At 42.8% G+C, this 14,678-nt stretch overlaps 1 protein-coding gene across 1 annotated transcript in view; it reads left to right on the forward strand.

Annotated features, from left to right (window-relative positions):
- nid2a (nidogen 2a (osteonidogen)) overlaps window positions 1–14,678 on the forward strand; it is a 91,477-nt gene that overhangs the window by 13,700 nt on the left and 63,099 nt on the right. The window contains 1 exon segment of the mRNA XM_052016784.1: window positions 8,773–8,905. Coding sequence (XP_051872744.1) covers window positions 8,773–8,905 — 133 coding nt within the window.

A 14,678-nucleotide genomic window follows, 5' to 3' on the forward strand; every position in this document is an offset into this window, starting at 1 on the left:
TGGAACTATTATTGCCAAGGCAGTTACATGTACACGATACTCTGGGTGTAATAGATGGTACCTAAAATAGCATAATAAACCCCTGGATTAAGCTTCCAGCACTTAGTTTTCTACATGCTGACAGTTCTGGTCCTGTGGTGACTAGCTCCAAATAGTTCTCCTGTGATGATTCAGATTTTCTGAAAGCTTTCGTGATTCAGGGAATTCCAGCTTCCTTGAATTTGTTTCAAAGAAAATATTTCAGTAAATTTGAGTTCACTTCAACAGTAATTAATGCTTCAGTTCCATCAGGTATATTGACTCTTCCACAAGTTCTGCAATGAGAACTTTGTGAAAAGTGCATGAGAGTACTAGATTGCAGAGTCCCTTCTGGTCTTTACAGTCAGTTGTGGCTTGATGTGCACATTGTCAATCAAAAGGGCCTCTGTTTGAAATTCTTGAAGTGACCTCAGCAACTTTTGGGAAGAATGAAATGGAGCTTTCATCAGAACCATCATCTGGAGACTTCTCTGTTCAAATTTCTGTTGCAACTGATAGTTGTTCTTAGGTATTTTACCCTTTTTATTGTTCCATTTCTCATTTTCTCCTGCTTTCAAGTGAGGTTCAATGTAATCAACATTATAGGATCTTGCCATATTGCAGAAAACTTTGCTTTGGTAAACATTGTATGTTTTGAAGTCTGCAACTAATTAAGCTTGGTCTTCTCTTCTAAATTAGTAACTAAACTTCTTTGTGTGAACCAGACTCGCTTTTATTTGCTTTTGGAGTTGCAGAGCGATGTAACATGATTGACAGCTGAAGGGCTTGTTTCCAAGCACCCATTTAGACTAAATACATGTTAAACCCCATTCTTTTAAATTCTACACACATTCCCACCACCCTCCTTTCTTTCCACACACCCCTCCCCCCTCCCCCCCCCCCCCCCCCCCCCCCACGTCCACTCCATTCTATAACTCACCTACATGTTATGGGCAATTAACTTACCAACCCCTATGTCTAAGATGTGAGAGGAAACCAGAGCACCCAGAGGAAGCTCACACACTTGTAGGGAGAAAGTACAGACTCCACACACAGTACCAGAGGACAGGATAGAATTGGGTGCTGTGAGGCAGTGGCTGTACCAGCTATGCCCTTGTGTTGCCCTTTTACACGAAGAATGTGAAGGTCAGGAGCAGGAGGTTATGTAGGGAAGTCTCAAGTGGTGGCCCTCTGCTCACTCCAGCTTTGACCTTGGAAGGGATGTACAGGGGCTGCATCCTCTGCCTGGGCCATCTGATTTTTTTTGTTGCAGCATGTAGCCAGTGCTGGGGTGGTAAGTTAGGCATTCACCCGAGAACTAGCTGACTCCTGCACGTTGGATTTGATCTGCTCAAGTAGGCTGTAACTCTGTGCCAACTGCAGACTCTGCAAGCCCTGAGAGATTTCCCCCTTGTATTCGGCAACCAAGTCTCTTCAGACTGCTGGCTAACATGATTGCCACTGCTCCAGAGCTAATGCTCTGTAATAGACACCCTCATCTGAAGCATTTCCGTAAGCTGCCAATGTAGTCACATCTTCTGTGATAGTTCACTGTCAGTTCCTCAGGAGCTAAAAATGAAGGTGAAGATTGGGAAAGGCATAGGACTAATAGGCCAGTTTAGATGAAGTATGGGTTGGTGGAGCATGGGAACTTGACAGTTGGGGTTCTGAGATGTACGTGAAGCTGACTTGATCACAAGACAAGGGAGCAGAAGTAGGCCATTCAGCCCATTGAGTCTGCTCCGAAGAAAGAAAAAGAAATGAGAAATGGGGGGGGGGGGGCAAAAAAAAAACTATTCAACCCCAGTTTCTGGCCTTATCCCCATATCTCTTGATACCCCGACTAATTAGATATCTATCTCTTCCTTAAACGCCTCCAATGATCTGGCCTCCACTGTTGTACATGGCAAGGAATTCCACAAATTCACCACTCTCTGGCTAAAGAAATTTCTCCTCATCTGTTTTTAAACCTGTAACCTCTAATTCTAAGATTGTGCCCTCTTGTCCTTGGACTCACCCACCAAGGCAAACAGCTTGCCACATCGACTCTGTCCAGTCCTTTCAACATTTTAAATGTTTCTGAGTCCTCTCTCATTCTTCTGTACTCCAGTGAGTACAGTCCAAGAGCTGACAAACGCTCCTCGTATGCAAGCCCTTTCATTCCGGGAATCATCCTCATAAATCTCCTCTGAACCCTCTCCAACATCAGCACATCCTTCCTAAGATATGGGGCCCAAACTGTGCACAGTATTCCAAATGGAGGCCTCACTAGTGCCCCATAGAGCCTCATCAACACTTCCTTACTTTTATACACTATACCTCTCGAAAATGAATGCCAACGTAGCATTCGCTTTCTTTACCACTGATCCGACCTGGTGGTTAACCTTTAAGGTATCCTGCACGAGTGCCCCCAAGTCCCTTTGTACTTCTGTACTTTGAATTTTCTCTCCTAGATAATAATCTGCCCGTTTTAATTTCTGTTTCCAAAGTGTACAACTGCACATTTCTCCACATTGAATCTCATCTGCCATTTCCTTACCCATTCTCCTAAAACTATCTAGGTCTCTCTGCAACCTTCCTGTCTCCTCAATACTCTCTACTCCTCCACCTATCTTGGTGTCATCCGCAGACTTAGCCACAAAGTCATTTACTCCATCATCAAATCGTTAATGTACAAGGTAACAAAGAAGCGGCCCCAACACCGACCCCTGCGGAACACCATTAGTAACCGGTAGCCAACCAGAACAAGGTCCTTTTATTCCCACCCTTTGCTTCCTGCCAACCAACCAATGCTCCACCCATTCTGTTATCCTACCTGTAAATTCCATGACCTCTCATCTTATTAATCAGTCTCTTGTGTGGCACCTTATCGAAGGCCTTTTGAAAGTCTAAAATACACAACATCTACCACCTCTCCGTTCTCCACCCTACCTGTGATTTCTTCAAAAACTCCAATAGGTTGGTCAGGCAGGATCTTCCCTTCACAAACCATGTTGGCTAGGACCTATCTTGCCTTGCACCTCTAGTATTCCATAACCTCATCCTTGAGGATTGATTCCAATAACTTTTCCCCACCACTGACGTCAGACTAATAGGTCTGTAATTTCCTTTATGCTGCCTCCCACCTTTCTTATACAGCGGAACTACATTTGCGACCCTCCAGTCCTCCAGAACCATGCCGGAGTCTATCGATTCCTGGAAAATTATCACCAATGCCTCGCTATCTTTAAAGCCACCTCCTTCAGAACCGGGATGCACCTCATCTGGTCCGGGAGATTGATAAGTCTTTAGCCCATTTTAGTTTTCCAAGCACCTTCTCTCTAGTAATCTTAACTGAACTCAGTTCCATTCCGTGAGACCCCTGACTAACCGGTATATTGCTGATGTCCTCCACAGTGAAGACCGATGCAAAATACTCGTTTAGTTCTGCCATCTCTTTATCATCCATTATCTCTCCCGCACCATTATTGATTGGTTCTATATCGACCAGTGTCTCTCTTACTCCTTATATATTTAAAAAAAACTCTAGTATTCTTTCAAATGTTATCTGCCAACTTCCTTTCATAATTCATCTTTTCTTTCCTAATGACCTTCTTAGTTTCTTTCTGCAGGTTTTTAAAAGCTTTCCAGTCTTCTGTTTTCCCACTAATTTTTGCTTCCTTGTATGCCCTCCCTTTTGCTTTTATTTAGCCTTCACCTCTCTCGTTATCCACATTTGCACCTTTTTTCCATTCAAAACCTTTTTTCTTGGAATATATCTATCCTGCATTTTCCTTATTACTTGCAGAAATTCCTTCCATTTCTGCTCCACCGTCCCTCCAGCTAGCTTACTCTTCCAATCAATTTGGGCCAATTCCTCTCTCATACCACTGTAATTTCCTTTGTTCCACTGAAATATCAATACACCACTTATCAGCTTCTCAAATTTGAAATTGAACTCAATTATATTGTGATCACTAGTTCCCAATGGTTCCTTTACCTTTAATTCGCTAATCACCTCCGGTTCATTACACAGCACCCAATCCAAAAACAGCTGATCCCCCGGTGGGCTCATCAAGTTGCTCCAAAAAACCATCCTGTAGACATTCCACAAACTCTCTCTCCTGAGAATCTACTGCCTTGCTGGATTTCCCAGTCCACCTTCATGTTAAAATCCCCCATAATTATCTTCACGTTGTCACTCTGACACGCTTTTTCTATTTCAAACAGCAACTTATGGTCCACTTTCTGACTGCTATTAGGGGGCCTATATATAACTGCTACTATTGTCCTTTTACCCTTGCTATTTCTTAGCTCCACCCATAAAGATTCTGCCTCTTCTGACCCAATGTCCTTCCTTTCTATTGATTTTTATATCATTACTAATTATCGTGGCCACACCTCCCCTCTGCCTACCTGCCTATCCTTCCTGTACACTGTGTACCCCTGGACATTCAGTACCCAATTACATCTGTCATAAAGCCATGACTCAGTGATTGCCACAATATCATATTTATTAACCTGTAGTTGTGCCACTAGCTCATCTACTTTAATCCTAATGCTACGTGCATTTAAATATAGTACATTTCATCCAATATCTGCTATTGATTTTGTTGTACTTCTATTGTTCAGCAAGTTATCCTGACTTTTCACCTGCCTGTCCTCCTTACCATCCTCACTACACACTTTCTTGAACATGTTTCTATACTTCATCCTCTATCCTAACATCCTGTATCCTAACATCCTGATTTGTTGTACTTCTATTGTTCAGCAAATTATCCTGACTTCTCACCTGCCTGTCATTCTTGCCATCCTCACTGCACACTGTCTTGGACTTGTTTCTATAAACCCCTCCCTTACCCTAACATCTTGTATCCTAACATCCTGGTTTCCATCCCCTGCCAGATTAGTTTAAACCCTCCCCAACAGCTAAATTAAACATTCCCGCCAGGATATTGGACCCTTTGGAGTTTAGGTGTAACCCATCCTTAGTGAATAGGTCATGCCTCCCCAAAAAAGGTCCCAATGATCCAGAAATCTGAAGCCCTGCCCCCTGCCCCTGCACCAGTCACTCAGCCACACATTCATCTGCCAGATCTTTCTATTCTTTCTACCATTGGCACGTGGCACAGGTAGTAATCCTGAAATTACCACCCTTGAGGTCCTACTTCTCAACTTTCTCCCTAACTCCTTGTATTCCTCCTTCAGGACCTCTTCTCTTTTCTACCTGTCATTGGTACCTACATGTACCAAGACTTCTAGCTTGCCTTGAGGTGCCTCACTGAAACAGGTAGGGGTTTTGACAGCACTAGGACTGCTTGATTGACAACAAGTTGTCTTTTTATTTCTTCCCCACCCCTCTTCTACCACAGCAACCCCCCCCCCCCCCCCCCCCCCCCCCCCCCCCCCCCCCCCCCCCCCCCCCCCCCCCCCCCCACCCCCACATGCTTATTGCTCTGTTCCCAAGAGATAAATCATCCTTGTTCTTTATTTGGGCTTTTCTGCTGAGGACCATCCACAATGAAGATAAGATTACTATTAACACCCATCATGATCCATTGAAGAGTTGCTTATCTCCTGTAAGGTAGGATTTGTGGTTTGGCTGATCTGTAAAGGTTTCAGTCATCATCCCTTCATTTGTGCAGCATTGCTATATTTGTAGCATCGGACAGTTATTGCTCCCCTTGTTTAGGATGTTATCATATTTCAGCAAAAAGCTGAAGTACTTTCAGATACTCTTGCATTCTTGTTCAAGGTATTGGACATTTGCCAGCTCAAAATATGTACATCACTCGCACCTAGGCACTGATTGAAGGCTTAAACTGGAGTCAGCCAGTATTTTGCCAACATCTGCATTTCTGATGTAACTGACCCCTGCCAACTTGCGCAATTTAACATAAAGCCTCAGCAGACCAAAAGCAGCCTGGTTTTCATTAGCTGTCCCTTTCCCTAAAATGATCAGCTTTCATATGTTTCTGTTTGTACAGCTGGTCATAATCACATACATTGGAGGGCTTCTTTTCCTTCACCATGCCAACATTTCGCAAAGCCTTTGTGTTACGGGATGTCCCACTGGATTAAACATAAGCCAACGTTATTATTTTTACAATAGTCAATGGAAGAAAACTACAAATACAAGAATTTACTTGAAATATTGGAACCAATATGGTCTTGGAAGAGTGAGGATATGTCTGATAATCAATCATACCAATTCTGAGGTGTTGCCATCTCGTGTAGGTTTGGAAAGCTTATGATTTTATCTATACTTGAAGGAAACCTTTGATAAAGTCCCAGATGAACAGCTGCTTCTCCATACACTAAACTGTCTAGACAGACAACACCTGAGCATCCTAATCACTGCTCACTATGCAGCTGTATTTACAGATTATTTACACATGGGTATTTTAAGTAGTTCATTAATTTCTTGAAATTTAAAACTGGCCACCAGTGTATTGGCCTGAGGAAACCCAATGCTCAGATCACTTTAGGCAGGTGGTGTTATTCAACAGAAGTAAAGAATAATTCTTTCAAACAATTGTATCTTGAACTTCAGGTCCCCTCTTGAAGTTTAGGGCATGGTTACACAAGTGCAAAGCTCTCCACTCAATAATACATGCAGGTTTCCATTAGCGATGCATGACTTTAAATGGTGCACTTTGATCAGCTCATGGCTCATGAGATGCATCACTGCTGAGTTGAATTTCTCCTTGACCAACTATTATCCATGCATCATTTGCAGATGACAAAGGTTGGAGGGGCTGTGGATAATGTAGAAGGTTGTTGTAGGTTACAGCGGGATATAAACAGGATGCAGAGTTGGGTGGTCAAATGGCAGATGGAGTTCAATCCCAAGAAGTGAAGTGATACACTTTGGAAGATTGAACTTGAACAATGAATACAAGGTTAACAGTGTGGAGGAACAGAGAGATCTTAGAGATCAAGTCCTTGGATCCCTCAAAGTTACTGTGCAAGTTGATAAGGTGCTTAAGAAAGCATATGATGTGTTGGCTTTCATTACTCAAGGGATTGAGTTTAAGAGCTGCAAGGTACTATTGTGGCTCTATAAAACACTTGGAGTATTGCATTCAATTCTGATAGCCTCATTGTAGGAAGGGTGTGGAAGCTTCAGAGAGGGTGCTGAGGAGATTTACCAGGCTTCTGCCTGGATTGGATAACATGTCTTGTGAGGAAAGGTTGAGCGAGCGAGGGCTTTTTCTCTTTAAAGTGACAGAGGATCGGGGTGACTTGATAGAGGTGTATAAGATTGTGAGAGGCATAGACGGAATGGACAGCCAGCACCATTTTCCCAGGGCAGCAATGGCCAATACCAGAAGACATCAGTTTAAGGTCCAAGGAGGAAAGTTTAGTGGATATGTCAGAGGTAGGTTTTTCACATTAGTGGTAGGTGCCAGGAATGCACTGCCAGGGGTGGTGGTAGAGGCTGATAAAATAGGGACATCTAAAAGACTCGTAGGCACATGGATGTAAGAAAAATGGGGGGTTATGGGCTATGTAGGAGGGAAGGGTTAGATTGATCATGCATTAAGTTTATATAGGTCGGCACAACCTCGTAGGCCTAAGGGCCTGTACTGTTCTATGTTCTATACATCCAGTCGCTGTTACTGACCAGCTCCTAGTGCAAATTTCAGTTGCGCAACAACAATTTTTGTTTTACCTTTGGGTTGTTGTCAGGGACTGACTAAATGATTTGTCTGGGAGTTCTCACTAGCTCCCCAGTTGAGCTTCTTGGCAATCAGAGTAACAGTACTACTGAATGATTCATACTGTCCAATAGGGGGAAAATCCAGAGGTTAAGTTTCTAGCTTGCTGGTTCCTTTCCCTTGGCCCCATGGCTCTGAACATTGGTCATGTTTGCACTGGTCACATGCCCCTTCCCAAAAAGGTTCCAAAAGAAATGGGATGCAAGGGCGGTGCCTGGATTCTGGACACAAGATGACTGTTGGATGTCCCCCTTTTCTTACTGGGAGTTCAGTTCAACATCCCAGCTACATTGTACATTCTGGGAAGAATTCATGCTTGGACAGGGATGTAAAATGAGGAAGTAAATAACATTGGATGCTGCAAATCTGAAATGGGTAAACTTTGTCAAAACTCAATCAGTTAGAATCTGGTGAGAGACATTTTGTGCTTTTGATCTAATGAAAGTTCACTAACCTGAAACATTAACTTCTACACAAAAGTTTGAAGTAAGTGGTTTAATCCATTTTGATGGGAAAATTAATATTAAAAATGCCATATCAACTAGCTTGGATTCTTCTAACAGTTAAACAATTTAAGATGTTGTTTATTTATTAGTCACATGTCCATTGAAACACACAGTGAAATGTGTCTTTTTGTGTTACTGAGAATGTGCTGGGGCAGCCCACAAGTGTCGCCACTCTTCTGGCACCAACATAGCATGCCCACACCTTCTAATCTCCACGTCTTTGGAATGTGGGAGGAAACCAGAACACCTGGTGGAAACCCACGCAGGCACGGGGAGAACATACAAACTCCTTAAGACAGCAGCAGAATTGAACCTGGGTTGCTGGCACTGTAATACACTAACCTCTACACTACCGTGCCACCAATTTGAACCCAGACGAAGCTATTTTGACCTGAGGCATGACTGTTTGTAGTTTCAACTTGCTAATTGTTAACCAGAAAATGTTCACATCCTAGAGTATTTGAATTGATCTGTCTGGACGGTATGCAAGACAAGTTTTTCTGTTCTTTGGCCTTTTAACTGTAACAGGACTTTCACTTTCTCCTCAGATATTGATGAGTGTGCTGGTGGTAATTCCCATGAATGTGGTGAAAATACCGATTGCATCAATGTCCCTGGATCCTATGGATGTGAGTGCAAGCAAGGCTATGCAATTCCAGAGGGTGGCAACACATGTTGTCCGTAAGTGTCTTTAGAATTTTCTGACTTTGTTTTGAAAATAAATAAATTTTGTAATCAAATTATTTATGTGCTGAATCCAATATAATTAGATTCTCATCCTAATCCCAGAGAACCTTTGACAAAATTGAATCATCTTCCTCCTGGATTATTACAAATTGTGCATAAAATATTGACTACTTCTGATAGATTGTTACTATTGTGTGTCTCATTTGAAGACTTCTCTTCATGGTTTGGAGAAAGAAAACAGCTTTTCACCCATTTTAAGTCTTGTTAAACTGAAGTCATTCAAAGACTTGCTGAGTAATGAACAAGTGAGCATTTACTTCAGCTCAGACCCAGATCACGATCACATGTAGACTCTAGGAGTTGAGAGCAGCATGGCTGCAGAGACTGAAAAGAGGAGCTAGAATGGTTAACTTTCATGATTATCCTGGGATTGCCATGATTCCAGTTGAACTGTCTGAGCAATGGTGTGTGCAAAATGAAAGGGGAAATAAATGGAGGTGTCTTATTTTTGTTTTCTTTGGACACTTGTTTATTAATTGTAAGATATTGATGATGGTGGGGAAGTGGAAAAAGGGTTTCACTGAAGGGGAGATTGGAGTCTCAAGATCACGTGATGAATTTTCAGAAATAATCCCAACTGGTGTTGGGATCTTTTGCTCGAGTACGTGCAGTCTCCTTTATCAGGTCAGCATGATTAGAAAGTAAAGTTGGACCTGGAGAAAAGGATGTACTCTGGTGCATGCCATACACTAGCTATTACCCCGAGCAATGAAAGTGCCAGAATAAATGAGCTAACTGAATATGATTTCATATTTCCTTATAACTAAGAAGGAGGCCATTTGGCCCTTGACTTAATGCTGGCTCTTGGAGCATTCCCATCAGCTCCATTTCCCCAATTTAGCTTCCTGTCACCAACTCTCCCATCAAATCTCCACCTGCCCTCCCCATACCCAGTGGTTCTCCTGCCACCCACTTACATTTATGGTAGGCAATTAATCTATCAGCATGTCTTTGAGATTTACAAACTTTGCACAGACAACACCTGAGACTGGGTTGCTGGAGCTGGACCACTGAAAAATATTGGGAATGGGAGCAATTCTACCAAATATCTGCTTTCAACCACTTTGCTTCAAACAGATGCAAAGCATAAGAAGACTTGGATTTACAAACTTTTTTAATGCTTTGGTCAAACATGATTTCCCTTCATAAATCCACGGTTGACCCTGTCCAATCTTACTACTTTTTAATGTCATCTGTTATTGTCCTTGATAGATTCCAACATTCTCCCTACTGCTGATGTCAGGTTAACTGGTCTTTTGTTCCCTGTTTCCTCTCTCAAACAGTAAACTTGCTTCCAATCAGGGGAACTCGCTCTAGAACTGGCACATGGAACAGGGATAATAGACCAGTGTAGACTGGGGATTTGCTAACAAACAGAAAATAGGAGGCATAAATGGATCATTACTGTGTTGGAAAACTAACTTGTGGAGTCCAGCATAGATCTGTTCTGGAGCCCAAACTTTTGATAATCTATGTTGATGTGCCAGAGGCCGGTGTCAAGTACAACATATCCATGTTTGCTGATGATGCAAAGCTGGGTGGCATGTGGGCCATGAGGAAGATGTAGAGGGGCTTCTGATAGATACAGACAAGGTATATGGATGGGCAAGGGCTTAGAAGTTCTATTATAATCTGGAAAAATGGTGAGGTCTTCCACTTTGGTAGAAAAAATAGAAATGTAGAGTAAAAATGAAAAACACAATGATGCTGGAGAAACTCTAGCAGGCCAGGCAGCATCCATGGAGAAAAAGCAGATGGTTTCTGGCCTGCTGAGTTCCTCCAGCATCAATCGTGTTTTTCATCTAGATTCCAGCATCTGCAGTCCTCTGTTTCTCTAGAAATGTAGAGTACATTTAAATGGTGAGAGACTGAAAGGCGTTGGTGCTCTTGATGGTCCTGGGTGTTCTTGTACTGCAAATCACTGAAAGTTTATAGGTACAGCAAGCAATTAATGTGGGTATATGAAAATCAAAAACACTGCTGATGCTGGATATGCTGATGTTGGCCTTTACTGCAAGAGGGTTTAAGTACAACATTAGAGACATTTTTCTGGTAATAAAGGGCTGTGCTTGAGTGCATCTGGAAATATTGTCTGAGTCTAGTCACTACCAAAGGAAGGGCTTATTTGCAATAGGGGGAGTGCAGATTGATTTCTGGGCTGGAGCATTTGTTGACTGTGGAGAGACTAAGCACACTAGGCTGGTGCCCTCATGAGTTCTGAAGAATGAGGTGACCTTTTTGAAATATACAGATTCTTATGGGACCTGACAAGGTAGATAGTAGATGTTTGCCTGGATTTGATTTTAAGAACCAAAAGGTCATACTCTCAAAATAAGTAGGTCAGCAGTTCAGAATGGGATGAGAAAATATTTCTTCAACCAGATGGTAATGAATCTTTGGAATTCTCCACCCATGAGGCCTCTGTAGGCTCAGTGCCTGAGTATATTCAAGAAATGATGACAAAGCAAGATCTGGAAGGGACTCCTGCATCATTTTATCAATGAAGGTGACCAGTACCCTTGGCTCCTACACTACAAAATCCTTGCAGGTAGCCATGTGATATTTTTAGAGCAAGATCATTCCACAGATACCTCCTGACCTGCTGAGTGTTTCTAGCATTTTCTGTTTTTACTTCAGATTTCCAATGTCTGCAGTTTATTTTTGATTTTCATTGACGTAAAACACAACATTAACAATGATTTTAGAGGCATCTAAATTTTTTATGCCAAGATAACTTTTTAATTTATTGATTTTTTCCTTTGGAGGGGGAGATCTGGGCATCACTGAGGTTGCATTTATTGCCCATTCCTAATTGCCCTTGAATTGGCAGTAGTGGTGAGCCACCTACCTGAACCACAGCAATCCTTCTGGTGGAGTATACTTGTGCAATGCTGATGCCCAAGGAGTTCAGGATTCTTCCACTCTGGGTTACACAGCATCCTGACTTCACCATGAATGGAACTTGCAGGTGATGGTGTTGCGGTGCACCTGAATCCCTTGTCCTCCTTTGACATAAAGTCACAGGTTTTGGAGGTGTTGCCTGAGTAACGAGCACTTGTAGATGGTACACGCTGTAGTCACTGGAGCAAATTGATGATCAGGGTGGCAATCAAATTGGCTGCTTTGTCATGAGAGGTGCTGAGTTTGGTAAATGTTGGTTGAGCTGCACTCTTCCAGGCAAGTGTACAATATTTCCTTCACCCTCCTTGCAGATGGTAGAAAAAGCCTTGGGATATCAGGAAGTGAGCTGCTTGCCATAGGATACCCAGCCTCTGACCTGCTTTTGTACTTGCTGTGTTTATGTTCAGGTTGAGTTTATCAGTGATCCCCATGATATTTATGATGGAAGATTTGGCAATCGTAATGCTGTTGATGTTCAAGCCCAGATTTTTTTAACTGTTGCTGGAGGTGGCCATTGCCTTGCATGCTTGTGGTGTGCATATAATTTTCCATTTATCAGCCCATGCCTGAATTTTGTCTAACTCTTGATGCATGCCTCACTTGCTGAGAAGTTGCAAGTGGAATTGAACGTGATACAATCATTGGTGAACATCCCCACTCCGGCCTTATGATGAAAAGAAAATCATTGATGTTGCTGAAGATGGTTGAGCCCAGAACACCACCTGAGGAACTCCTGTAGTGATGTCAAGGGAAAGGGATGATTGACCTCTAACTTCAACTATCTTCCTTTGCATGAGGTGACTCCACCATTGGAGTATTTTGTCCTTAATGCCCAATGGCTTCAGTTTTATCAGGACTCCTTAATGTCACATTTGATCAAATGTTCCCTTTGTCAAGGGCAGTCACTCTCACTTCAGCTCTAGAATTCAGTTCTTTGGTCCATGTTTAGACCAAGTGGTCCAGGTGAAGTGCAAACTGGGCATCATGGAGTAGTTTGTTGACAATGAAGTACAGCTTGATAGCACTGATTATGGCTTTCATCGGTAAATTGAATGGGTGTTGATTAGCTGGATTGAAATTGTCCTGCTTTTTGTGAACATGGGAATTTTCCACATTGTACATGCCAGTAATTGTAAACTGTACTAGAACAGCAAGGCTAGAGGCACAGCTGTTTGCAGAGTCCAGGTCTGCAACACTGGCACTCTGTTGCCTTCTCTTGCCTTTGCAGTATCCAGTACTCTAAGCCATTTCTTGATATCAACATAGTGTAAATGGAATTGGCTGAACCACTGGGCCTCTATGATGGTGGCGATCTCAGGTGGAAGCCAAGATGGATCATCCACTCTTCATTTCTAGCTGAACACGGTTGTGATGCTTCAAGGTAATCTTTAGCACTCAGTTGGGCCAACCATCTTTGAGGATGAGGGTGTTCTTGGAACTGACATTTGTTAGTTGTTAATTGTCAAACTACCATCTCACGATTGGGATGTGGCAGGACTGCAGAGCTTTTATCTGATCCCTTGGTTGTGACCTTGCTTAGTTCTATGCATTGCACACTGTTTAGCATGCAGGTAGTGCTAGCTGCCCCAGGGTGGCATTTCATTTTTTTTGGGTCTGCCTGATTACAGCTCCCTGTAAGCCCTTCTCCACTCATTGCATGGTGGTTGGTCCCCTAGTTTGATAGTAATGGTGAAGTGAGGGATTGCTGGGTCATGAGGTTAAACATTGCAATTGTTTATAGTTCTGTTGCACTGTGTTCCATCCTCTCCAGTGTCCAGTGGATGCCCATTATTGATCTGCCAGGCATGCTGAGTCTATTGCAATAAGTACAACTCTGGTTTCCACGCAATACAATGGAACGAGGGCCTTATCTACAAAAGGACAGTGCTGTGGTCACTTCTAGTAATGGTGTCATGAGCTGATGTACCTGTGACAGGCAGGACTGGTAAGGACCAAGGTCAAGTAGGTTCAATCCTCATGTTTATCTGTTGTAGACTCGTTCTGGCTGGTATGCCCTTCAGGAGTTGGCCAGTCTTGCAAATGGTAGTGCTTTCAAGCTGCTATTGGTGATGGGCATTGAAGTCCCCCATTGGGTGTGCTGTGTTGCTTCCAAGTATTCAAAGTGAAGGTGCACTGGTTCCCCAGCTGAAGGAGGATAGTTGACGACAATCAGGAGAATGTTTCCTTGCCCGTGTTTGACCTGATAGCATTGGACATCATGAAGTTGATATCAATGCCCCTTAGAAATACTCCCTCCCCTGTGCTTGCTCAGCTGTTGGGTCGGCCCTTGCTGTAGAGTAGGATGTAGCCAGGGATTGTGAAGGAGGAGTCTGACATGTGAGTATGACTATCAGCCTGTTGCTAGAATAGTCTGTGGGACAGCTCTCCTAATTTACTCCCCAGATGTTGAGGACTTTGTAAGGTTTTATTCTTTCTCTTTCAAAGTTCTGTCTAGTATTTCAGGGATATTTAATGGTCAACCAAGTTAGTGAGTTTTGAATCACATACAGGCCACATTGGGTAAGGATGATTGATTTTCCTCCCTGTAAAGACACTGGGTTTTATGACAATCCTGTAGTTTTGTGGTCATCATTACTAACGACTAGTGATTCCAGATGCTACCTAAATCTATATTCCATAGCTGCTGTAGTGCAATTTGTACTTGGGGTTCTGGATTGTTAGTACAGACCACTGGGTCACTCATCCAATAATTTAACTGCTACACCACCACATACCTTCCATATCATTAACTGAGCCAATCAATAACCTTGCAGCAAGCTTAAAGGTAGCAGCTTCTTATTGACCA

The sequence above is a fragment of the Pristis pectinata genome, chromosome 1 (genome assembly GCF_009764475.1).
Source record: "Pristis pectinata isolate sPriPec2 chromosome 1, sPriPec2.1.pri, whole genome shotgun sequence".
Taxonomy (NCBI): Eukaryota; Metazoa; Chordata; class Chondrichthyes; order Rhinopristiformes; family Pristidae; genus Pristis; species Pristis pectinata.